Below are 25,626 nucleotides of genomic sequence, written 5' to 3'. Positions count from 1 at the left end.
TAATTCTTGACTGTAATCCTGGTGCTGGAAGAAGATGGGAATGTTAACAAAGTTTCAGGAATCCTCCTAGAGAGAGCTGTAAAGGACAGCATCCTTCACAAGGCAACTGGACTGAAATTAGAGCTGAAATTAAAGCTAATTAACATTCCTTTGTCTCCTGATTTCTAGTATAACACAAGTTTTCAAAGGGGAGAAAAATATGGCGTTTAAAACTTGTCCTTGGCAAATGAATCGTGACTTTGTTAATTTGGTTATTGTAGATATCAGGCAAAGCACATTGCCTGAGAATGAATTGTTATCTCATTCTCAGTAAGGAAGATGAGTAAAAGTCATGTGCTGGTCAGGAAGAGATTCTTCCCCCACTTCCCAATTCCCAATCCAACCCTCAGGGTTTGGTTGCTTTCTTAGGTGTTGTTGCTCAATCCTGATCCTCCCACCTGACAGGAAAGCAGAAACTCACTGAAACAGAGAGATGGTGCTGGCTATGGCTGAGGGTGATATGGGGAAAGGGGTAGAACTATCTCCTCCCAATTACTTCTGGAAAAAGCCACTTCTTAAGGCCCTGGAATAAGAAGAGAAAGTTTCCAGTTGATCTAAAGTAACGGTGGTGTCACTTTCTCTTCCCATTCCTCAGCCTCTCCGTGCACCGGTGGTTCTTATGCTGGATGTGGCTGTGGAAACACAGATTCTCAGTCCCCTTCCTCTTTTTTTTTTCCAGTCTCTGCAATTCCCAGCTGCTTCCCAGCTTGTCATCCTTGTTATTACAGGTCTCTCTGTGGCTGTGGTGTGACTGTGGGGCAGTTTAGGTTGAAGTAGTTTGGGAAGTACTCTTTTCTTTTGATTGAGCTGCTTTTTCTGGCCTCTGGAATACAGCAAGAAAGTAGTGAACCCTCCCATTCCCACCTGATGAATTTTGTGATGTCACAGCCTTACAAGGAGTGCTAATCTGGTGATGCAAAGGACAAGGGCTTCCAGTAGAAAACTTTGGAAGTGGATCTTCTTTCCTTTCCTAGGCTGACAGAGACGGTCCTCCATGTTCCTCTTGAAGTTTAAGGGGGGGGGGTGTTGGAGCCTGGTGACTCCAGAGTACATGAGAGTAAATATAGGCAGGGAAAAAGGCTGGAATTGCCTTTTTCAGGCACTCCCCACTGCTAGTTGAACCTGGCTGAGGCAGGGATGCAGGCGCCTAGGAATTCCAAGAAAAAGCTTTTTCGTGTGGTCATGCTGAGCCTGCTGGTCTCTGCTAAACAAAATTTCCTAGATTAAGTAACAATGCTGCAATTCTGGCTTCTTTTTCTTCCCAATCAGGAACTCTTGTTTTACTTGGTGACCTAAGAAATGCCCACGTGGTTTCGCCTTGGAGCTGCTCCCTCCCTCAGGCTGTTGTTTTAGCTGATGTCAGCCTGTTGCTCAACCTGCACCTCCTGACTGCAGAAATGCTTTTAAGAGAACCCTTTTGGGCCTGACTGAACATCCTCACTGCTCCCAGGATTCCTGGCATCTCAACCAAATCCTGGCAGTTCCCCCTTTGCGCTTGAGTCGCTGGCTGAGGAGTGGCTGGCTGAGCTCCTCCATGTGTCTCATGACCCTGGAGCTTTTAGATCCATCCATTGGCCAAGCCAGCCCTAGAAACTGGCCAAAAATGCTGTTTTCTGCCGGTCTCTGCCTGCAGAGACCCTGGTGAACACTCTAAGGGTGGCTGGAGACAGGGAAAGGAGACAGACAAGGCATGTGGGTGGAGAATTCAGTCTCCCCTTTTTGGCAGCCTCGAGTCGTGGGAATGTTTCAGCTGCAAGGTGCAGCTTTACACTGAACCTGCTGCTCCCCTGAGGGTTGTGTCCCTTCACAGTGGCTTTTAGAAGGAACCAGGAGCACCAAACACAAAGCAAGGAAGGGCCTGGCCTGTGCTAAACAAGTGTGGAGCGGAAATCTTGGGTTTTTTCTTGTCAGACTGGAAAGTTCCTGATTTGAGTAGTTTCAGTCTTGGTCATCACTGCCTATTTAGACAGGTTTTGGGCAGTGTGGCCATGCATGACTGAGCAAGCTACTCATAGAGCAACTGGGTGGAAGAACTGATTCCTTAGACCAGGTAGAGCATTCCTCTGGCTGCCTTAAACCTGAAATGAAGGTGGCTGCTGTCCAAGGGCAGTCTGAGAGCTTTGCTACCACATAAAACTGATAATTTTAGTGGGAGCATCTTCCCAGCATTCTGACCATGACCCCAGGTCAGCAAGACCTGGTGGCCAAGGTTTAAGAGCTGGTGGTCTGCCTGGAGTTAATGGTTCTGCCCAGTCTGAAACAGCCAGATGTGATTGCTGAGGAGTCCATATGTTCCTGTGGCTGCCCTTCCCTGTTATCTCCCTGCCCGGATGGAGCAGGGGTCCTGCTCTGTCACTGTTTTATTGGCTGCTGGAATGCTGATATCTGTGGGCTTGGCCCAACATCTGCAAAGTTAAAGACAACGACTTAATCCAACCTATTTATTACTGTCATGGTCAGGCCTTGCTCTAATAGAGACTTATTTTTTCCTGTTTTATTTCTCTCTTCTAATTTTATGGCTTTTTTTTTTCCCCCACAAATGCCGGTGGAATAAGTTTGAAAAGGAGAACCAGGTTCTTCCCAGTTTGTTCAGTAGGCAGGGAAAGCACCAGTGGGTCTCCTCCCCATCCAGCTGCTGCTGGCTTGTGGAAGGAGCTGTGTCCAGCTCATCCAGAGTTGAATTTCAGGGACAATACTCCACTTTTCAACACTATCTGGCTGCTCCACAGGTCACACACATAGGAGCAGGTCCAACTCAAGCCCCTTGAACTGCTTTTAAGTATTTTTACCTTGATGCCAAGGTCAGAGATGTGACTTAGGAGGAAATTACACCCAGCAGGAAAGCTGTGGAGTTGTGGCTCCATCTCAGCTGCATGAACCACACGGGTGTTTTCAGTGTCTCTTCACAGCACAGCAGGAACCTGCTTTTCCCACAGGCTCCCAGAAAACTCTCCCTGCTTTCTCACCTCTTGTAGACACCATACCTCCAATTTTTCTAAGCCACTACATCGATTTAATCTCTTCACTTCCTCTAAAATAAGCCATGAAATGAGTTCCTGGAGAGACCTGCTGAGCAGCAGTTTGGAGGTGCCCCCCCGCCCATCCTGCCTGACAGAGATCATGACATGGGCCACTGCTTGTTTTTTGTGGTGCTTTATCGGGCTGCTGCATGTTCTTTAAGCCGGTTTTTAACCGCCAGTTCCCTGTAAAAGCTTGTTTCTTCTCATCATGCTTGAAAGCATTTGCCTGCCAGCCCCTTTTCTGGGTGGCTGAATATAAAAGCAGCCACCACCTTCTCTGGAAGGCTTTGTAATATCTGTTCAAGATGCTACAAAAACTGTGCCTAAGGAACATCCTCACAAAATTAACTGAGGCCTGAGGTGCAAACTGTGGTCTGAAATAAAGAATCAGTGTCTCTGTGGAGGGTAACAAATCCAGTTTTTGTGGAAAACAAGGTGGCAGCATGAGAGACAGGGAGGACAGACGCCTCTTTTTGATTCCCAGATGAAACCTCATCTTTAAAAAACAACATTTTGCCTGTGTATCCTACTCAGAATGAAAGCTGCCTGATCATTCATGAGGGCTTGGATACTCCCCAGTGTTTTCCAGGAGAATTCATGGTAGGAAGGAGGTGATCTTTCAGTATATTGAGAAATTTCCCTGTGGTTGTTGACTTTAGATTGGTGGTTCTATTTGCAATTTTTTTCCAGTTTTACAGTAAGTTAAATAAACAGAAATAGAGAACAGGAATGATACCCACCCCCTGGTTTTTAACACTTGGTAAATCTGAGAGGGAAATAAAGTGGATGGCACTGCAGGAGGATCATGACAGTGTAAGCAAATGTTGTGGATTGTGGCCTGTACTGGAATGTCAACATCAAATTATTGTGACTTTTGCAGCTTGGAAAAATCTGTTGTGGAAGCTCCAGTACATGCAGCTGGTGCACAGGATGCCTTTGGAATCCAAACTGGAGCTTTTCTGTCAAAGATATTGAAGTTGGTCTTGAAATTAGTTTAAAAGGGGCTGATACATGCAAGTAAATTCACCAAATTCTGCTTCTGGCGATGCTGGGCTGACAGAATTATCATGTTATTAACAATGTTCTTCCTCACTCTATTAACTCTAAGTGTATTTTTAGAGGCTTGAAAAATAAATAATAAATAAAAATAAATAAATAAAATAAATAAAATAAAATCAAGGGTAGTGTGGACAAACTAGAGAATTGTTACCTATGGCATTTCATTCAGACTGTATGCAAAAATGTTCAAGAGAGAGAAAACACTGTAACAGAGTTTAGAAAATGTTTGTCTGTTTAAAACAGGGATTATATTAGTTGTTTACAAAATCCTTTAGTCCGTCTTCGGGACTTTTTTTCCTGAATCAGAATAGCCTGGTCTTCAGTCTCCAAGACAAATTTCCCAGCATAACTTCAAACATCCTTTGTCTTTCTGTCTTTGGAGAGTGTTTCCAGGAACCAGCACTTCTGTGTTTCCCAGTCATTTGCATTCTGTGCTGTAAGTACCCAGTGAAAACTCAGTGAAATTCCGGCTTTTCCACGTGGAGAAATTTGGACACCTAAAAGAAACAACTGAAAAACTTGCACCACGTTTTGCCCAAGGAGCTACAGAAGGAGTTTGCAGTTAATCTCACAGAGCAAATGGAGCCCAGATGTGTTTAGTAAACAGCTTTCAAAACTCACAGTTGAGATCAGTGTCAAATTTCCCCACACATGATCAACCTTGGAGCCAAGTTTAGAGCTGCTTTTGTGTTTACAGAAAGTCTGGGACCTGAATGACACTGAAATTCGTGGGTGGAATGAAGGTTCTCCATAACAAATATTTGACTGGATGCAGTTTATCTTATTTACAGGACTTTGAGCTTTGGGGGAAAAAAAAAAAAAAGGTTACTGTATTTTTTTTGATTTAATATTTGAGGCATATTCAGCACTTTCTTGTTCACTGCATCTGGGACAGTTGTTGATTTTTAACTGAGATCTGTTATTAATCTGTAATTAAACCAGCATGGCAAAATCAAGCATTTTAAAGCTATAGGTGAACCATTTCTACAGATGTTAAATGAAATTTTGTGCATTCCTGAGCATTCTGGCTCTCTCTGATCACACCAAGGCAGCCCTCTTGTTGAAGGTCTAACTGTAAGCCTAAGTCTCATGCCAAGTTTTTTGCTCAGGGACTGTATCAGCAAAAATCTGCCTCAGAATTTACTTTGGGCAAATATTGTCCAGTATTTGCTTAGAAGTCCTGTTTTCAACCCCCAGGAAGGTCACTGTGGTCATTTGTGAAGGTCGTGCACGAGAAGGCCATAGGTAGAGTCAGAATAAATGATATTAAAGTGGGTGTAAGAGTCATGGAAACTTTCCCTTCAGGTATATCTTGATCTCTGACTTGATGACCTTTTGTATTTATATGGAGACCTTCATCAAAGAAGCCCCGACTATTTTTGCACACCTAAAGCTCAGCATTACTGTCCCTCAATTGGCAGGATTTTAGGGTCTGTGCTCTATGTACAAGCTGTAAACAAGAAAAGCTTGCTCCATTGTTCCTGATGGGATATTATCCAAGGGAAAACAGAGATTGTTTTCAACAATCTGAAGCTTGTGTAGGCAGACAATACAATGATTTTGCCTGTAGGTAGCCTGAATATGCCTTTACTTCAGACCAACAAAGCAGCTAAGAGAGATGTGAATTTAAAATCCACACACAAGGATGGGAGAGGCCCTGGGCCTCGAACACTTCCAGAGATGGGGCAGCCACAGCTTCTTTGGGCAACTTGTGCTAGGGAACAATTCCCCTCACAGGGCACAATTTCCTCCTAAATGTGAATGTTACTTGATGGGAAGTCCAGCCTAATAAGGTGATGCTTTTAGCAGGCTTCTTCCCAAGAATGCTTGTAAAGTCCTTTAGGAAGGAATTCTTTACTATTTAGGAAGAAATTCTTGGCTGTGAGAGTGGTGAGGCCCTGGCATAGCTGCCCAGAGAAGCTGTGGCTGCCCCATCCCTGGAAGTGTCCAAGGCTAGGTTGGATGGGGCTTGGATGGGATAGTGGAAAGTGTCCCTGTCCACAGCAGGGGGTTGGACTTTAAAGTCCCTTCCAACCTAAACCATCCGAGGTTTTTATGATTAAATGCATCTTCAGAAAGAACAGTACAAGATAAAAGAAGGCTTAAACCAAACCATGAGGAAACAGCATGAAGTAAAGTTGAAATTAAAACACTAGTTTGAGATAGGGAAGATCTGGGTATGGCTGAACATAATCTCATGTAAGACCAGAGTTTTAAACTCTTCACCTTGGTCACCAAGGCATGACACACGGCTGTGCAATCCCATGTTTCCTCTCCTGCCCACGTAAATCTGCTGTCACCAAACATCATGTGCATTGTGCAACTCGCAGTGGATCCAGAAAGCAGAATCTGGGACTTCCCTAATCTCATTGACGTTTAATCACGGGTGGCACAGACTGTCCGAACTGCAGAGGAAATATTGCTGTTATAAACTTTGTAATTATAAAGGTCTGTTTGATGTTCCAGGGAGCTGAAAATACTCTGGTGTGAACATAGTCATACAAGTCTGCCCAGGAGCTACGACTTTTTTGTTGTTGTTGTTTTTTACATAAGCGTTAGTGTGGGAGGAGAACAGATTTCAAGTGTACCTGGCAGCCTGAAGCGATGGGTATGACCCACGTTATCTTATAGATCTTAATTACTTCTGATGTTTAACCGACAGAAAACGGTGAAACAAAGGAAGGCAGAGGCTCCCTGTTCCCTCCAGGCTGTTTGGAACTGCCTGGAAAAGTGCTGTAGAAAGAACTGGTTAGAGGAAAAATTATTTAACCTGAGTTTACAGGCTCAGTACATGGAGGAAATACTATTTAATCTGAATTTACAGGCTCAATACGTAGAAGAAATATTTAATCTGAGTTTACAGGCACAGTAAATAGAAGAAAAACTATGTAATCTGAGTTTACAGGCCCAGTAAGTTAAATTTCTGATGGATTTCAGCGTGAACATTGGCTTGGTAAAAGCCTAGATCTTGGGAGTTTGATGTTAAAAGATGGTCTTGGTTAAGCAGGATGTTTCTAGCCCTCAAAGTTGCACTTTTAATCAGCTTAAAACTACAGAAAGCACAAACTAAAATAGTCCAGTGGTGATTGAAAATAAATGAGCAAACTGAATGACTAAAGAACCCAGTGTTTATTGAAAAGAAATTATGGCACTGACTGGGATAGCACTAAAAGCAGCTGAAATAACCATCTCGTTACCAGAGGGCTCAGTTTTTTAACATTTGCCCTTTGATTTTTCATTTTTCTGGATTTAGACTGGATTGTAGAAACATTTAGAAACGCTTTGGGGGCGTGTTTTGGGGGCCGGGGGCACGGCGCGCCCCGAGGGCTTTTCCAACAGGGCCAGCTCCATGATGGCGGAGGGGGCTGAGGGAAGCGGCGCGCGCGGACCCCGCCCCCGCGCTGGGCGTGGCCTGGGCGGGTGCTGAGTCATGCTGGGCCAGCAGAAGCGCGGCACAGAAGCCCCGCCTCTCGGTGGGTGTGCCCGGCGCGCGGCGGTATAAAATGTGCGCCGCGGGGCAGACGGTCTTCAGAGCGCGTCGGCGGCGGAGCGGAGCGGGTTCCTGCGTCAACAGTGCTTGGACGGAACCGGCCGCGCTCGGGCCCGCCGCGCCCCCTCCCACACAGCCACAACACCACCGCTCACACAGCCACCGCTCACACAGCCACCGCCGTACCCACCGGAGCACCCAGCCATGGCAGCGCCCCCCTCCCAGGTGCGCCAGAACTACCACCAGGACTGCGAGGCCGCCGTCAACCGCCAGATCAACCTGGAACTCTACGCGTCCTACGTGTACCTCAGCATGGTGAGAGGCGAGGGGTAGAGGGCCCGCACGCGGGCCCGGCGCTGTGGGGGGGGGGTCGCGGGTGCCGGGCGGTGCCTGCGGGCGCAGCTCCTCCTCTTCCTCCTCCACCTCCTTCCCCAGCGCCTCCGGGCCCTTGTGGGCCGTCCCCTGTGTGTAGGTGAGGCTCTTTATCTCGGTGTTCGCGGGCCCCGCGGCCGTTGCCCTTGCGGGCCCCGTTATCAGCCTGGCTCAGCGGCTCCCGGCCGGCTCTGCCCTTGGGGCTGGGCTGGATAGTAGGACCTGCCTAGCGAGGCGCTTGGCACCTTTCCCGCGGGCGTGCTCGGCTCCCAGGCACGGTTTTTCTTTCCTCCGTGAATCAGGAGGAATCCGCGGTTTCCTTGGCCCTGTGTCTACTTGTCTCGCTTGGCACGAGGGTCCGGTTTTAGCCACGCTGAGCTGCTCTGGCGCAAGGAGCAGCTCTGACCTCTGTGCAGCTTTAGACATGCAGGGAACTTGAGACTTTCCGGTGGCATTCCATAATGTCGTGGCATGTACATCCAGCACTTTACAACTTGTTTCTGTGTTACTGTAAAAGTTTTAACGCTGTTTTGTTCTTACGTTGGTGGATGATAGTGGTACACAAAGCACTAGTGTCTTGCTTTGAACCTCCAGGCTGCTGGTTTAGCAGGAGAGAATTCTGTAGTAGTTTGGGAAATAAGTGGCAGTTGATGCGAAAGTTTCCATTGAATCCTGCTAATGGCCCTGACTGAGGAACAGACAAGCTATGTGATGGCTTCTAATTGTTGCTAGAGGGGGTTTTTTTTTTTGGCTTTCAAAACAGTATTCGCTGTTGACCTGATATTTTAGTTCCATTTGTCTTTTAAATGCAATACCGCTATTTTTCTCCAAGTAGCAAGTGTACTCTTTAGTCTAATCCCTGGAAAACCTAGGGAGGCATGAGAGCTTTATTGCAGAAGTACCTAAAAGTTAATGACCACTCAGCTGGTGTTGCAAGTCAACCCTGACTTGTGATCATTGTAAGCAAACAAAGGGAAGATTTCTCCATGAAAAAGGCTTTTCAGGGCTGCAGTTCAAGGCATTTGAATGGTGATCAGAACAGGTATCTGTGTGGGATCGGGGATTTTTTTGTATCTTCAGAACTGAACCAAGGTTAAGATTTAATCCTAGTTGGAAAAATAGTAAGGGGAGGGTTGTTCCACACTGCCTTGCTGTCTGCTGGCCTCAGCTTGGACTTGGGCCATCCTAAGGCAGGGCTGAGAGGAGACACATCTGAAGCCACACTTTAGGCTTAGCTTGGGATTCTGAGCCTGTGAATCCTTATTTTTCAGTCCTACTATTTTGACCGGGATGATGTGGCTCTGAAAAACTTTGCCAAGTACTTCCTGCATCAGTCCCATGAGGAGCGGGAGCATGCGGAGAAGCTGATGAAGCTGCAGAACCAGAGGGGAGGGCGCATCTTCCTGCAGGACATCAAGGTGAGGAGTGGGCTCTCCTGGCCCAGAACTACATTTGGGGGCTGGGAGGAGGTGGGTTTCCCTCTGGGTCCTCTCCCAGAAGGAGCAGCAGCTGACACTGGAGAAGCAGAGTCATTTGAGATGTGTAGTAATTTGATAATTTATGCTGATTGACTAAGAAAAATTTCTTTTTGTGTAAGAAGAGGGTAATGGTTTCCTGTGGCAGAACAAGAGGGCAACTGGTTCACCATCATTAAATTTAACAGCAGAAGTGCTCTGTGCACTGTTTTGAGAAGTGGGACTGGGGGGTTGCATTCAGTTGTGTTCTGAGTGCACATCAAGTGTTTGTTACCTAAATGTCTGAACTCGATCCAGACAAGCTTTGAGGGTGGTCTAAAGGCTTTGCTCCCTACTGATCTGTGGGTACTTAGAGAAAACATGGGCTGTGCTTTCCCCTGGCAGAAGCCAGACCGTGATGACTGGGAGAATGGCCTGACTGCAATGGAGTGTGCCCTGCACCTGGAAAAGAACGTGAACCAATCACTGCTAGAACTGCACAAATTGGCAACTGAGAAGAACGACCCACACGTAAGTGGAGGCTGAGCCTGAGAATGTGGCTGTGCAAGGAGGGGCCTTGGATGTGTCTAATTGTGTGGGTTTAGGGCTGAGTTGTGTGTCCTTGATGTTGATAAAGGTGAGAAAAGGTGAACCAGGGGTACAGCCCTTCCAGAGGGAAGGGCCCAGATATCAGCCTGTCCTTTAGCCCTTTGGTGAGGTTATTGCTGTCCTTCCAGGAGGACTTTTATGGTAGCTGAGACTTGCTTTATTCCTTCTGAAGTGTATTAAGCTTTATGGAGGCTTGTTTCTGAGGTGGTTGAGTTCTATCTTATGAGGCTTTTCTGCCACAAAATTCTGGTGTCACTTCTGTATGTTACAAGCCCTGATACTTGAGAACAGTGTCTGAAAACACTGGGCTCTTCACAGATGAAAGTTTTTGGCAAGGCTGGATTGAGGCTGCTTAGTATCAGGAAGAGATTAATGTGTGTGAATCCAGGTACTCTTGTGAGTGTCCTGTGTAAGCTGGAGGGACTTTTTTAAAGAAAACAATAAAACTGGACTGGTTTAGAGGTGTAAATCCTCACAGTTGTGAGTTTGCTGTGTAGTGGGGGAGTCAAAATCTGTTCAGAGACTTGGCTAACGCTTCCTGTAGTGAGGAAGAGGAGAGGCTTCCTGAGCTCTGCAGGGTTCTGGAGCCAGTGTGCCTGTGTAAGTCCTGCCTCACTTTGATCTCCTGGCTTTGCTGAAGCAAAACTTAAAAGCTGCTTCCTCTCAGCTTGAAAGTTGTCATGCTGTATCTGCTCCTTTCTGGGCCTGAATTTAAACTCTCTTGGTCTCCCTTCCAGTTGTGTGACTTCATTGAGACTCATTACCTGGATGAGCAGGTGAAAGCCATCAAGGAGCTGGGTGACCATGTGACCAACCTGCGGAAGATGGGGGCACCAAAATACGGCATGGCCGAGTACCTCTTCGACAAGCACACCCTCGGGGACAGTGACAATGACAGCTGAAGTCTGGCCCAGAGACACGCTGTGGGTTTCAGTGGGACTCCTACTTAATGTCCAGCCGTGCATGCAGCTTCAGCCACCTAGAGAAACAGTTCCATTCTCTGTACCAAATATCACCCCCCTTCTCTCTTGTGTTTTATGTACTGCCCTCCAGCCAATAAAGTGACTTGGTTCCAGCTGGCTTTTCCTGTTTAGTTTTGAGGGAGAGAAGGCAGCTGTAATGAAGGGGTGTGGGAGGTAAATTTTGTCATGTGGTGTGGGAGTCTTGCAGCTGCTGCTGAAGGCAGAAGTAGAACTTACATAGTTTCTCTAAATTCCCGTTGCATGGGAACTAAAATGAGGAAACGAAACGATGGTCCTGGGCTTGAGCCTTGCTTTTATTTTCTGAGGGTGGGCAGTAAAGCTCAGCTGAGTGGTGTAGGCTACCATCCACATTTCTCTGAGCACTCAAATCTGTGGTAGGGGTGATCTGGAACTTCAGAAGGAAGCAATGTGGGGGCAGGTACTGCAGCTGCCTGTGATGGTATAGACAGTTACCCTGCCTTACTCCAGTACTTTCCCAGTACTGGAAAAGAGCTAAGACAGGATTGGAAGAAGCACTGTGGGTCTGCATCAGTAATAATGTGACTTGCTTCAGTCCCTTACTTTCCCCGGAGTAGTGCAAGTCCTGTCTGAGACTTGTAAGCTCAAGTTCTACTTGCTGTGAGGAGGAGGGAAGTAAGTATCCATATTAACTACACTCCTGTTTTGGGCTACACCTGGCTGGTGCCTGCTGAGATATCAGCAATACTTAACACTCAGTCTTGGCTTTTGGCTAAAAATTGGGTTTTTGGTGGTTTTCTTGTTGCAGCAGAAGTTGAGCTCGCTATGGTACCAAAACCAGGAGTAGTGTGTCCTTAGTGCTGGTTTTAGCCTAGGCCAAGCTCTAGCTGCATGTCCAGCACTGCCCTTCTGTTCAGGTGAGTGCCAGGTGTGAGGATAAGGAAGGTATCCCATGGAACCTTGTCTCCTTTAGCTGTACTGGTCCATCTGCTCCTCACCTGGGCTCTCACTGGCCTCCATGATCACCTCCATCAGCCCCACGAAGTCGCCCTCAGCCAGGGAGATTCCGGAGTCATTAGGGGATGGACTCTCTGCTCTTCTTGGCTCTTTTGTAGAGGTTGGGTTAGTGCTTCCATTCCCAGTGTCTCTCGTGTTCCTGGAAACCTCTGGATGCTGGTCTGGAGCGCTGGCTGCGTCTTCCAAGCTCAGGCTGCGAGTGTCAGGGCCCAGGTTCCCCTTATGGGACCTCTCCAGGGCTGGAGAGGTCACAGGAGTGAAGGAGAAGCAGAGGGAGGTGCTGCCCCCGGGGGTTTTGTTACTGGGGGTGTGAAAGGCACCGGAATGCTCTGAGTTGGGAGGAGCTGATGCCGTGTTCTCCAGGGTTAGCCAGGGTGGGTGTGAAGCTTTCAAGCTCTTCAGGCTCTTGTAGCTGCCCTGCTTCTCCTGGTCAGGGGACTCTGCCAGGAAGGGGAATTTTGGGCTGTCGGATGCTGTGGACTGTGCTCCTGGGCTTCCTGTGGTGGCAGCTTCCCTGGAGTTGGTCTTTTCCTCTTCCACTGTCACAGCTGTGGAGTCGGGACCTTTGCTCCGATCTGTTGGCCAGATGAAGGTTTCCTTTGCAGCTGAGCCCAGGGAGCTCTGGCTCTTGTAGACATCGCTGGCCCTGGAAGGGGAGGCATTGACGATGACATCCCTCAGGGAAGTTGAGCAAGCAGCAATGCTGGAGAGAGCAGGTGGTTTCTTCCGGCCTTGGCGTCTGGAAGGGAAAATCATGGGGATGGAGCTGATGGGTGTCTGGGGGGCGCTGTAGAAACCGGGTCTCTCATAGAAGGGGGTTGACATGAAGGCATCAAACTCCCTTAGTTTTCCATCTTCGCTGTCCCACTGCTCCTGGGAGTCTCCCTTTGGCTGACTGATGCCACAAGGGCTTCCTGACTTCCCCATGTCTTGGTAGGTATAGTGGGAGAAGGGCGATGCGGAGTCTCCTCGCCTGCGCAGCAGGTTCATCCGGGAGGAGGACCTGGAGAAGTTTGGTGACTGGACACCCAAGAGGCGGCCCAGGTGTCCCAGTAATGGTGTGGAGTGGTTGGCTTCCTCATTCTCCTTGATCTGCTCCAGGGGCTGGAACTCCATCTCTTCTTTCTGCATGCTGGGAAAGGCAAAGCAGGGCTGTTACACAGCCACAAAGGGAGGGGCTTTGTGTTGCTGCTGCTGCCAGTGGCAGGCCTCCCCCTGTGCTGCCAGTGGCAGGCCTCCCCCTGTGCTGCCAGTGGCAGGCCTCCCCCTGTGCTGCCAGTGGCAGGCCTCCCCCTGTGCTGCCAGTGGCAGGCCTCCCCCTGTGCTGCCAGTGGCAGGCCTCCCCCTGTGCTGCCAGTGGCAGGCCTCCCCCTGTGCTGCCAGTGGCAGGCCTCCCCCTGTGCTGCCAGTGGCAGGCCTCCCCCTGTGCTGCCAGTGGCAGGCCTCCCCCTGTGCTGCCAGTGGCAGGCCTCCCCCTGTGCTGCCAGTGGCAGGCCTCCCCCCGTGCTGCAATTAAATGTGTTAGCGCCCCCAAAGCAGGGAAGCTCACAGTACAGGTGAGTGGGGGAAAGAGGTCAGAGTCATCCTTTTCCATGGAGGATGTTAGCTGTTGTCTTTGTGTGAGCCTAAAGGGATCTTAGAGCAAGATTTCACAGACTATAGAGAAAGATATTACTACCCATTCTTGCTCCTCAGGTGTAATATCCTTCTGAAGACCTGATCCAGGTGTAACTGTGGACTGTTGTGACACCCTGCACTGACCTGATATCAAAAGTGGAGCCAAGGAATGATGGGCGTTTGTACTCAGCAGTGGCTGCTGTGTAGGGTGGCTGGGGATCAGGCTCATTCCAGTAGAGGTCCTTCTCCAGGATTGGTAAATCCTGATGCATCTCATCCACTGCCATGAGGGAGACCTGCAGGAGACAGCAGGAATGTCACACAAGTTGAGCAGCCTTTTTTCTGTAGATGAAGGGATGCAGGGCAGGAGGAAGCAGTGTAGCACGGAAGTGGGGCAAATGGCTGAGGTTGCTGTGGTTTCCTGTCACTTGGGTTGTTTTTCATAGAATCACAGAACCAACCAGAAAAGACCTCAGAGATCATCAAGTCCAACCCTTGACCCAATCCCGCCGTGGTTCCCAGACCATGGCACTGATGCCACATCCAGTCTCATCTTAAAAGCCCCCAGGGACGGTGAATCCACCCCCTCCCTGGGCAGCCCATTCCAATGGCTGATTACCCTCTCTGTAAAGAATTTCTTCCTAATATCCAACCTAAACCTCCCCTGGCACAGCTTAAGACCGAGCCCTCTTGTCCTACTGCTGGTTGCCTGGGAGAAGAGACCAACCCCCACCTGGCTACAACCTCCTGTCAGGGAGTTGTAGAGAGTGATGAGATCTCCCCTGAGCCGCCTCCTCTCCAGGCTAAACAACCTCAGCTCCCTCAGCCTCTCCTCACAGGACTTGTGCTCAAGTCCCTTCCCCAGCCTTGTTGCTCTTCTCTGGACCTGCTTCAGCCCCTCCATGTCCTTCCTGAACTGAGGGGCCCAGAACTGGACACAGCACTCCAGGGGTGGCCTCACCAGCGCTGAGTAGAGGGGAAGAATCACCTCCCTGGTCCTGCTGCCACACTATTCCTGATCCAGGCCAGGATGCCATTGGCCTTCTTGGCCACCTGGGCACACTGCTGGCTCATGTTCAGCCTCCTGTCAATCCAGACTCCCAGGTCCCTTCCTGCCTAGCTGTTCTCCAGCCACTCTGTCCCCAGCCTGTAGCACTGCAGGGGGTTGTTGTGGCCAAAGTGCAGGACCCGGCACTTGGCCTTGTTGAACCTCATCCTGTCGGAATCAGCCCATCTCTCCAGCCTGTCCAGGTCCCTCTGCAGAGCCCTCCTGCCTTCCAGCAAATCAACACAGAGATTTTATTCACATAGAGATTTGACTAATTGTAAGGAAAATGAAGCTGAAGGAAATAGAAAAAGCAGCAGGCTCACTAGGACAGATGGGCTCAGTCTTATGAAGGGCTGGAGGTGTGGAGTTGTTGCACAGAAGAAAGCAGAGGAGGTTGTTTTAGGTAGATATAGGGTAGTAAAGATGGAAACAGGAATAATGTGTCATTCAAAGGCAATGAGGGCCTGAAATGAGCAGCCGGCATTCATGCCATGTGCCAGAGCATGGACTGAAGCTGCTGTTGGTCTCTGTGTACAAAGATAGGCCCAAAGCCCCAAATTCCTGTCACGGGTCTTGCCCCAACCCCTTTCTGGAGCCTGAGCTGTCCCCGTGGCTATGGAGGGACTGTCTCTCCATCCCCTCACAGACAGGGAGGTGGGGGCAGAGGTTTTGCAGAACTGGGTGACTGCACTGACAGGGTAGGAGGATCTTCCTTCCCTTTACCTGCAGGTTCCTGTCGATGAGCCAGTTGGCTTCAAAGTCATCATCGTCCTCCCCAAAAGGGTTGATGAGTTGCTCGGCCACCTGCATGTGGAGAGCACACAGCAAAGGTCACCATGGTCACACCTGCCCCTTTCCCTGCAGGGAGAAGGCCTGTGGGGCAGGGGCAAGTGTGATGTCCCTTGAATTCCTAGAAAGGCTGCTCCTCCCAAAAGGGGGAGGGTTAAAAGTGGAGGCCTGCCAATGGCTGGGAGACATTGGCACACACAATAACAGCCCTCCTGCGGCCTACTGCCTCTCTTTTCCCCAAACTAGTCAGGACCAAAGCTTAGGAAAGGTGCAGCTGGTCTCCAGGGTGACAGAGTTGGAAAATCAGAAGGTAATTCCCTTCAGACTCCCCTTGGCTTCCTGTTGTTGTGCACAGATCAAAGAACACACAGCTGGGTCCCTGGTGAGCTCACGTGGGGAAAAACCCTTGGCTGAGTCATATTCCAGCTCCAGATGTATTTTCCTGGACTTACCTTTAACCAGCCAGCGTAGAAGAAGAACTGCAAAAATGTAAAGACAGGCACGAAGAGATCCAGTTCATGGCCAGGATATGCTTTTTCTGGATCCAGGAACTGCCTCCCAATCAGACAGGCCAGGAAGAAGCTGTAAACAGCCACGGTCACCACCTGGGAAAGATGCCAAGGGACACACCAGGGGAGCGTGAGTTCCCAGCATCTCCCTTCAGTTCCGCCCCACACATCTCCAAAGACAGATTCTGGCTCTGCAGCCTTCAGAAAGCCTTGGATTCACTTATGACAGGCTGCTGTTTTGCAGGGGGATGCATTCCCACAGCAGAAAGCTTTAAATATTCCCTTTAGCTGTTGCATGCACTGTATGTCATTCCATGCTGTCCCTGGAATGAGATCTGTGTAGGTGTCACAGGGCAGTGGCAAAAGGAAGCACATGACATCCTGGATAGACTGAAAGCTGTCTCGTGGCTCAGTCCAAGCTGGCAGGCTGCTTCCAAGTCTGTAAGGGAACCCTGGCAGTCCTATTAGCTCCTTCTTTCCAGCTCCTCATGCTGAGCCTTTTTTCTATTTGCCTGCTTGCTTGCCTGGATCTCAGGCTGTGCTGAGCTTTGTGCTTTTCTCTATAACCACGGGGCTGGAAACTTCCCCTTTTCAAATTAACAGTAACTGAGACTCTCTTGATACAAGCAAAGAGGTTCAAAACAAGAACATACTTTCCCAAGGTGTTCCCCGTTAACCTTTAGCAGCTCCTGTTTCACAGTGGAGGGCATCAGTGTTATCTGAGTAGCTGGATTGTAGGAGACAAAGGGGCAAGTTGGTGCCCAAGTGTCTGCCTGGGCTGTTAAATAGCTGAGGACACACACAGAGCTTGCTCACACCTGTGGCACAACTCCCCTGGGGCTCCCTGCCTGGAATGTGCGCCCTGCAAACTGGTGCAGGGAGTGGGTCTGTGGTCCCTGTGTTTTCTATGTACCTCTGTGGCACATTTGGGGTTAGTTCCCCCTGGACAGGGGTGTGTCTATAGAGATGGACGTGTCTGAGTTAGGGAGATGAGGCTGGGATGGACGTGTGCTGCTGAGGTACCTATGGAAAAGAGATACGTGTAGGTGGGGATGAGGGATTCAAGAGTATCCTGCATGGTCCATGTGTGAGGCAGGTATTGAGCACCTTTTCTACAGGTTGTTCAGCCTGGAGATGAGAAGGTTTTGGGGAGACTGAGGCCTTCCAATACCTTAAGGGACTTAGAGAAAGGAGGGAGAGGGACTTTTTATATGGACAGATAGTGACAGAACAAGGGGCAAAGGTTTTAAACTGACAGAGGGCAGGTTTAGATTAGATGTTAGGAAGAAATTCTTTACTCAGAGGGTGCCCATGGCAGGGGGGTAGAACTTCAAAAGATGAGCTTTAAGGTCCCTTCCGATGCAAACCATTGCAGGATTCTAGGTAAGGATGTAAATGGGGATGCGCACAGGCAGGTGGTGGAGCAGAAGGTGTGGGGATCCCTTCTCACCTGGGTGTAGACCAGGGGGATGCTGATCCAGTCGTACCCATAGAGTCTCCCGCACTGGCTGCGCAGGGTGTTGAGCTCCTGCAGTGGGGAAAAGGAATGGCCTGTTAGAATAACTTTGCATGTCCTTGCTGAGGACACAGAGCCTCTCTGGAACCACTGTCCCTCATTGCTCCAGCCCATTCCCTCCTGCTTCCACCTCCTCTGAAAGGGAGGCTCAGTCAGGACTCCTGTTCCTGTGGTGCCCAGCTCTAGCCCAGCAGACCACCAGCAGGATCTCACACATCCCTGGAGGAACTCCTTGCTGCCTGGGTGTCTCCATCTGAGCCCAAGATCCCTTCCTAACTCACTTTCTAGCAGTTTATCTCCTCACAAAATGAGCAGCCAACGGGAGAGGCAAAAGGATGTCTCAGGAGTATCCATTTCTCTCTCCTGCCTATAGATAAGTATGCCAGAGGGAGATCTCTCTCTCTGGGCAGATGAATCCCACTTCAGGCAACAGAAACCACGTGACTTTCTCTGCACATGAATACCAAGAAGGATGAGCTGCTCTAGAGTCTTTTTCTATGCAGCTGGGCAGGGATTGTTGCCAGGTCTTGCCTGTGGAGCTTGGCCTGCTGCCCAGGACTATCAAAGGGTTTTCAATAGCAAAGTTTTCTAAAGGGCCTTCATTGTTGGGGATTTTTTTGACCTCTCCTGATCTCTTCCAGATACCTACTTTCTTATGACTTTGCAGCTGTATCATGGAGACCTCCACTGGCTACTGTTGTTTGCTGCCCTGGAGCATGTCAAGGCTGATCAGGGACCTGCTACTTGGATACCTCCCATTCCCACACCTAAAAGTGAGTCCAATGGTTCCTCCCAGTCCCATATTTGAGAAAGATGTCACATTGCCCTCTCCTCAAATATATGTGACAGTGCTGCCATGTCAGTAGGCCATGGAAAGCTCTGTTCTGTCACCAGCTGGAGTGTGGCATTGGGAGCATTTTCCAACCAAAGTTAATAGAACATCCCCAGGGATCCCCAGGATCTCACACAGTTGCCTATTGTCTCTGTCACTCACATTCAGGATTCCTTGGAGCAGCACGCTGTCTCGGATCCTCCCGTCATTCCTTGCCTTCACAGCCAGATTGGAGAACCACACACATGGGATCCAAAACTTGTTGTGGGGGGAATTCAAGCTCTCAAACTTCTTGTGCTCTTCTGGTGTCATGAGGCCTGTGTGGAAGACAGTAAATGGAAAAGGGATGGCCACAAAAGGCAGAAAGGAATTGATCTGGTCTAAAATGAAAACATTTGAATCTCAGGTGGTGGCCTCAGCTCTCCTTAAAATCACAGGAAAGACTCAGGTGCTCAGAACTTTGGGAGACACACGGAAGGAGGATAAGTCTCATAGTTAAAATTTTGAGTCATAGAGGTATGAGAGGTAGGATTTATGGGATTTCACTTTGGCTGTCTGCAGCACATCTGATCAGATCACAGTACTGCTGAGGGTACAACTGCCTAAATGTCCACAGCTATTTGTTTGGAATGGCATAACGTTCCCTAGAGTGCCTGTTTCTCTCTCTGGATCACAAAGGGAACCCAGATAATGGGGGCAGGTGCAGACCTCTCCATTTGGGCAGATTGGGAAACGTTGTACCTTCAGGAGCATCCTCCCAAAGAGGATTCAGGGAGCCCAGCAGTTAAGTTTGGAGATCTGAGGTTCCAATTCCCACCCACCAGTGGAAAACTGTTGCCTGCTGCAGACAGTCAGCAGACTGCAGCACTATCCCACCTCCAACCTGAAGGTCAGGAGGCCTTTCCCGAAGCTCTCTGCCCCAAAAATAGCAGCCAGGTGGTGGTGCCAGGGCTGACCTGCCCTCACGACGTGCTCCATGCTGGGGAAGCGCTTGTAGACGGCGGTGCTGACGGAGCGCAGGATCAGCACGCTGACCAGGTTGCTGTAGCGCATCAGGGTGCGCCGCAGGAGCCTCCCATACTCATCCTCCCCATCCACGTTGCAGGACACCAGGTTCATGATCCGATCAGGCCACGGGATGCTCTCGTATTGAGCCCACCAGCGGGACACCACCAGCGCCACATAGAAACCTGGAGGGGAGCTGAGCAAATTAGGCATCCCAGAGGAGTGGGAGAAGGAAGCTGAGCAAATTAGGTATCGTAAGGGAGTAGGAAGCTCTGCTCTTCTCCTCTTCTTTTCTTCTAGTGCTCATACAGGGATGAGTGCAGGAATAACCAGAGGGGAATTCAGACCTTCAGGCTTAAAAGAGTCTGCATTTCATGGTTTGTTTCATAGTATCACAGAATTGTTTGGGTTGGAAGAGACCTTAAAGATCATCTCGTTCCATGGACAGGGACACCTTCCACTAAACCAGGTTGCTCCAGAGCTCCATCCAACCTGGCCTTGAATGCTTCTAGGGACAGGGCAGCCACAGCTTCTCTGTGCCAGGGCCTCACCACCCTCACAGGGAAGAATTTTTTCCTAAACAACAAAGAATTTCTTCCTAAAGAAATTTACAATCTCTATCAAACCAGAGAGAAGAAATGCTGTCCCATTCCCCTCCCTGTGTGATCTCAGGCAGAGCTCCTTACCCAGCACAAAGGATACAGGGATTAGCTCAGCGTAGCTGTTGCAGTACAGTGCCAGCTTCTCAAACATCAGCCTTTGGCTCTCACTCAGGATCAGCCTAAAAGGGACAAATAGAAGCAGCAGCCTCAGAGAAGAGTCTGGGCCTTGTTGGACCCGCTGGGGTGAGTCTGGCAAGGAAGCCAAGGATGGGGAGTCTGTGGGTGAACAGCCCTCGTGAGCCTGGGATATCAGCCCACATCCCCAAAATACCCTATTGACCAGTCCAGAGGCCAGAGAACTGTGTGGTAAGTAATGCAGCCTGATGTCAGGGACCACTTTTATTTTTCTTGCTCAGGAGAACAATGTGTGGTACCAAGGGTTTGACACGGAGCTTGGATGTGCACTGCAGTTCACTTAATATCCTGGAAAACGTCAGTCCCAAGTTGTCCTCTCCCCTGAGTTCCTGCCTCTTAAAGCTGCTTCCTTTCCTTCCTCCACCCACCCTCCCTCCCTTATCTTTCAGCTTTTTTTTCTCCTCCACTTTTTCCTCTCCTTCCCTTCCCTCCTGCAAACAGAGGCTGATGAGTGTCTGTCCAGCATCCCTGTTCCAATCCCACGTTGCTCCGCTGTCCTGCTCCAGGACAGGCTGTGTTGGTGTCAGGGTGTAAGGTGCTCACCTGTAGATAAGGCTGATGGTGAAGTAGAGTGAGATGAAAATCAAGAACTCCGAGTAGAGCAGTTTGTAGATACTCCCTTTCCATTGGAGCAGCAGCTGGGAGAAGGTGCCCAGGCGGGCATCTGCCACACGGTTGGTGTATGTCACTGTCATCACAGGTCCTCTGGCACACACAAAAGGAGGAGGTGTTGAAGCTTGAACAGAAGGAGGAGCCAAGCAAGATGCAAGGATAGAGGAGAAAGAGAGAAAGACAGCAAGAAACAGTTGAGATCCAAAGCCAGGTAAGGTGAAGTCAGTGACACACACAACCAGGAGGAAATCGGTGGTAAGCAATTAATTTGCAATCTTTCTCCTGTCCTTGAGCTGCACATGAGCTGGTTACAGTGACAGAGGATGTATTTTCTGGTGGAGCCCTGGATTTCTAGTGCTTGATTGTCAGCATTCAAGTGGGGCTGGTTGGCTGGAGAGGACAGAGTCCCTGTGCCACCACCTTCCCACAAAACACTGGTGTAAGGTTAAGTGTCACGGTCAAAAACTCCACAGTTGCTTATCCCATTAATTTTTTTGTTATACTATTTGTTTCAAATATGTTTCTGTAAAATGTTGGGAAGCATCTTCCTGGAATGCTGCTGGCAAAAAAATTCAACCCAAAGGAAAGCAAAAACCCCAAAAAGTAGAGATTTCTTAGAACTGATCCAGATGAAGGTGCCCAACAAGAATTGCTATCTTTAAATTTGGGCTGAGGGCCATATCTGGACTCTGCTGGTCCTAGTCCTGCAGGCAGAACAGCCCTCCCTGTTACAGATCTGCGGGATGGAGTTTGGCCAGGCTCACAGAGCCCAAATTCCAGCAGCTCTGCCTCCCCTCTCCTTCCACCATATGTTGCACAATAAATCACACTGGATAAAAAAAGGCATTCAGGCTCTTGAAATGCTTCCCAGTCATGCAGCATCCCCATTGCAATTCTAGTCTAACAGGGATAAATATTTCTTTATCATCAATTAGTAATCAGACTCACTTTCATATAAATCTGAATTTGTAAAAAAAAAAACAAAAACAAAAACACAACAACAACAACAACAACAACAACAAACAAATCACCAAAACACTGGTGTAATCCATGCCAGGCAGGTTGGTGAATGATCCCTTGGCTTATAATTAACCAGTGTGAAACTATTGGTGTTTCTAAATCTTAACATGTCACCAGGGTGTTACACAGGCATTGCTATTTAACAGAGGTAACAACGTTAGTAATTATGGCTCCTCGGGCTCTCCCCTGAATGATGGAGACAGCGAGAAACTTCAAGGGACAATTCACACCTTGCAGCACCTGAAGGCTGATAAGTTTGTGCCGTGTTCCTTATTTAAACATCTCAGTGAAAAACCTACACCTAGGTGGGGACAACTTGAGTCCCAGTGAGCTGCTGCTGTGAAGAAAAACAGCAAAGTCTGAGCCTTTTGGCTACTTCAACCAAACAACATCTTTTTCCTGGTTTTGGCTTTTTGGTGCTGCTCCTCCTTTGGCTTTCCCTGTAGTAACTCAGGTCCCTGAGTCCCCTCTCACAGGTTATGTGGAGAAGCAGAGCTGGTCCCTGTCCCCAGCTGCACAAATGCACATTTCACTAAATCCTCGTGCACTTCTGTGCCATTCCATACGGATTTCTGTGCACAGGACTTGGAAGAGTGGGTTTTAACTGCCCCAGAGACTGCACACATGGGCTGTATGGAAAAGAAATGTATGCCCATAAACCCATAAATTTGGGGGGTCTGCTTACACAAGGCTATCTGCTTTCTCTATGCTTTGGGTCTTGAAAGAGCCCAGGGAGACTCTTTGTTGCGTAATTCAGATACACATTCACTTTTTACCAAAGAAGGAAAACTTCAGCTCTTGTCCATGTAAATAATGGATGTCACCCACCTCTGTGCAGTTCTTCCCCCGCATGGGATATGGGTTTTTTTCCCCACTGCTTTTCCCTCCAGCCCAGAATGGTTAAGGCACTTCCCTGCCCACCTGCCAGCCTGCATGGGACTACCCAGGGATGTCACTGGGCAGCTGGCACACTCCAAGTACCATTTGGGGTTGAGGTGGGAGGTGACTCACTGGCACACCAGAGTCAGTATGGGGAGGAAGAACCATCCCCTGCACGGCACTGCTGCCTGCCACTGCCTGCATCCACCTGCCTCATCCCTCTGGACTAACCATTGGACCTGGAGGTCCACTGCCACTAATCAGAGTGTGGGAACCCACAGCAATCAGGATTCTGCAACATCAGGTGCATCACCCACCACGTGAGATGGCAAACAGACACGAGCAGGTACCACAGAGCTGGAGAACAAGGGGACAGAGCAGAGGGATGGAGTGAGAGGAGGTTACAGGAAGGCAGGAAGGTCTCAGAAGGAATCTGCCTGCTCTTAGGAGGACGGGATACTCACAGTCATGGGCTCCTTTGCCGCGCTGGAGGCTGTGGAGGTTTGGTGCCGCACGTGTCCTCGCTGGGTCCTTTGTGGCCCACGCCACCGCCCGCCTCCTCGTGCCCCCTTGGCTCATGGGGGGATTGAACCTGCCCGACACGGTGTGCTAAGGAGCCTGAGACCCACTTGGGAGCTGCAGCCGGTCACTTGATGCCGTAATCCTTCCTCATTACAAAAGAGACTCTGTTGTCTTTTGCCCTGTTCCCTCCTAATCTTCTGAGTAAGCCCTGCGTGTTTATAGAGGCGGCCGGAGGAGGGGGAGGCAGGGCTGGCTGCTCTGCTGCTGCTAACTCCTGGCACAGCCATGGTGGCTGCCAGGAGAGAGGCATTTTTCCTCTAATTCTTTCCTGTTTGGTCCCTTTCTCTGTGTCACAATCTTACAGGAACCCCAGGAGATTATGCAGGGCTGGAATTTTCCACAAAGGCTGTAAAATGTGTCATGCCTGGGGGGCTGCACGGCCCTCTCTTCCCTGGGGAAGCTCCTTAGCTTGGTGAAACACCTGGTCCATGCTCTGCCTGGCTCTCACAGGATGTTTCTCTGTCACTCCTCGCTGTCCCTGGATGAGTTTGTCACCTCTTCCAGCTGTGGTTTGGATGCTGGGGACTTCCACTCTGCCACTGCCTTCCTGAGACTCTTTCCATGGGTTCACTTTCTCTTCCTCTGGCTTCTTCCAGCAGTGCTTGGGGACTCACTGCTCTTCCCTGCATGACATCCTCGGAAACATCAGTCCTTGCCTTTGTCCTGAAATCTCCACCAAGCCAGAAACTCCTTCCCTCTGTCTCTCCAGGGTCCCTTTTCTGCTCCCAAGTCATCCCTCCCAATTGCCACCATCCTTCTCATCCATCACCTCAACAATCCCCCCTGTTAGGTCTTTAGGATGTTCCCCTTCCATGGGGCTCTGAATGAAAATCCTTTCTCACTAATTAGTCTTCCATCATTTACCCAGCTGTGGGATGCTGTGGAGAGGGAGCACAGGTCTGATCCATGCAGGTAAGCAGCTGGAGACCAGGACTCCTGTAAAAACCAACTTTCTCTTGTGCTGGTTGTATGCCTGTGTCTTTGACACTTTTTTAACATCAGCAGTTGGGAACAATTTGCCCCAAATGTAGTTTTATCCTTCCTGTGGCTGATCCTAGACAAGGGGAGGGTGCTGTTGGGAGTGGTTTGGGTGCTCCTGGGGACATGAAACAACAAACCCCAGAGTGTCCTGCTGTTTGTGGAAGGATGTGCTGGCATCTGGGGGACTCTGCTGCCCTCCTCTGAGAGCAGCTCAGCTGGCAGCTCATGTGTTTCACAGCTGCTGCTGGGACAGCACAAAATATGTGTGGAATTTAATATTAAAGTAAATAACTGAGGGGCTACCAGCATGTCAGCCCTGCTTGGATCTCTTTTCACATCCTCTGTGGCCTCAGACCTTGCAGGACTTGAGGAAGATTCCTTGCACAGAAGCAGAGGAGGAAACAAGGAGGTCTGATATCCCTCCTCAGCCTCACAGCCTTGGAATCATCCTCATTTTCTCAATGTTACAGACGCAGAAACTGAATTACTGTGGTGGGAATTGAATCCCTGTTTTTGGAATGCCAGAGGGCCGCTCTCCATGCTGAGTTAGCAGCAACTGTCTGGGAGTGGCACGGTGCCCTCCTTGCTGTCTCCTAGAAAATAAGTGCTTTTTGGGACAGTGGGTCCAGTTTCAGTGGTGAGATAGACACAGAGGCAGCTGGCATCAGGGATGTCTCTCAAAATAGCATTCTTCCCTGGAATCTTACGTAATTAAAATAAAGATACGGTGGGAATTATCTGAGGAGGTGCTGTTTTGCAAGGACAGGATTTTTACCCAGAGATTTCAGCTGGCCAGGAATGTTTGAAGAGGATGCAGTGACCCTCAGTGCTTTTGTGAGGACCCCCAGGCTTCTTCCCCTTATGCTGCAGAATTCCTCACTAATTCTGTGCCATCCTGGGGGGCTTTGAGAGCTGTGGGTGCCAAGCTCTGCACCTCCCTCAGACCTGAGTGCTAATCTCCATTTTACCCTCTGCATTTTGTTTTTAGGGGCTTGGAGGGTGACAAATCTCCCTCTCCGATGTTGCATAGTTCAGTTTGCACAGCATGAAAAGGAGGGAAAGGTCCTTAGCAAGATCCCCTTTCTCTTGCCATAGGTTCTGTGGCAGGGATTAGGCTCCAAAGGGAGGACCAAATGTGTTGGTCCTGGAAATCAGGGATCATAGAGCCAGAAATCCCAGAAAGCCCTTGCTGAAAGCCTTGCAGCCAGCTGAGCAAACATCAGCACAGCATCTGAGCCAGCAAGGAGGGGCTGGAAGGAGCCTGGAGTTTGAGGCCATTTGTTTTCATTCTCCTTTTCATGGCAATAACATCCGGTTTGCGTTTGCTGGGTCTGGGGTGTAGTCCTGCTTTCCAAGATCTAAAATAATCCCCATTCCTCCTTCTCTTCCCAGCCTGCATCTGGTTTTCCCCTTTCCTTCTGGGAAGAAGAGGGAAGCA

General features: G+C 49.4%; 2 protein-coding genes across 3 annotated transcripts; one reads left to right on the top strand and one right to left on the bottom strand.

Annotated features, from left to right (window-relative positions):
* Positions 1-7,641: 7,641 nt before the first annotated feature.
* FTH1 (ferritin heavy chain 1) lies at positions 7,642-11,118 on the top strand. The gene is made up of 4 exons (XM_032692418.1): positions 7,642-7,923; positions 9,252-9,398; positions 9,840-9,965; positions 10,781-11,118. Exons 1-4 carry the CDS (start codon positions 7,813-7,815, stop codon positions 10,943-10,945), a joined length of 549 nt encoding a protein of 182 aa, XP_032548309.1. The 5' UTR covers positions 7,642-7,812; the 3' UTR covers positions 10,946-11,118.
* Positions 11,030-23,329, bottom strand: BEST1 (bestrophin 1). 2 transcript variants are annotated; one of them, XM_032692378.1, is made up of 10 exons: positions 23,090-23,329; positions 20,658-20,817; positions 20,004-20,098; positions 19,269-19,502; positions 18,475-18,629; positions 17,415-17,492; positions 15,908-16,060; positions 15,390-15,470; positions 13,763-13,914; positions 11,030-13,133 (listed from the first exon to the last, which is right to left on the bottom strand). In XM_032692378.1, the coding sequence occupies exons 2-10, from the start codon at positions 20,807-20,809 to the stop codon at positions 11,954-11,956; spliced, it is 2,280 nt and encodes a 759-aa protein (XP_032548269.1). In that variant the 5' UTR covers positions 20,810-20,817; positions 23,090-23,329; the 3' UTR covers positions 11,030-11,953. The 2 variants fall into 2 exon arrangements, with proteins under 2 accessions (XP_032548269.1, XP_032548270.1); XM_032692379.1 differs by lacking the exon at positions 23,090-23,329 and having other exon boundaries at positions 20,658-20,876.
* Positions 23,330-25,626: the final 2,297 nt, after the last annotated feature.

This window comes from Chiroxiphia lanceolata, chromosome 6 (assembly GCF_009829145.1).
Source record: "Chiroxiphia lanceolata isolate bChiLan1 chromosome 6, bChiLan1.pri, whole genome shotgun sequence".
Classification (NCBI taxonomy): Eukaryota; Metazoa; Chordata; class Aves; order Passeriformes; family Pipridae; genus Chiroxiphia; species Chiroxiphia lanceolata.
Note: the sequence above shows the minus strand (reverse complement) of the source record. Positions and strands in the feature narration are given on the sequence as shown.

Bases quoted from the DNA above. Each gene is read 5' to 3' on its own strand.
- FTH1 (XM_032692418.1), top strand. From the start codon at position 7,813: ATGGCAGCGCCCCCCTCCCAGGTGCGCCAGAACTACCACCAGGACTGC. The intron at 7,924-9,251 runs GTGAGAGGCGAG...CTTATTTTTCAG, and splicing joins CCTACGTGTACCTCAGCATG to TCCTACTATTTTGACCGGGA. The intron at 9,966-10,780 runs GTAAGTGGAGGC...TCTCCCTTCCAG, and splicing joins CTGAGAAGAACGACCCACAC to TTGTGTGACTTCATTGAGAC.
- BEST1 (XM_032692378.1), bottom strand. From the start codon at position 20,809: ATGACAGTGACATACACCAACCGTGTGGCAGATGCCCGCCTGGGCACC. The intron at 17,493-18,474 runs GTGAGTGACAGA...TCCCCACTGCAG, and splicing joins TGCTCCAAGGAATCCTGAAT to GAGCTCAACACCCTGCGCAG. The intron at 13,134-13,762 runs GTCAGTGCAGGG...TGCCTTTCCCAG, and splicing joins GGCTCCACTTTTGATATCAG to CATGCAGAAAGAAGAGATGG.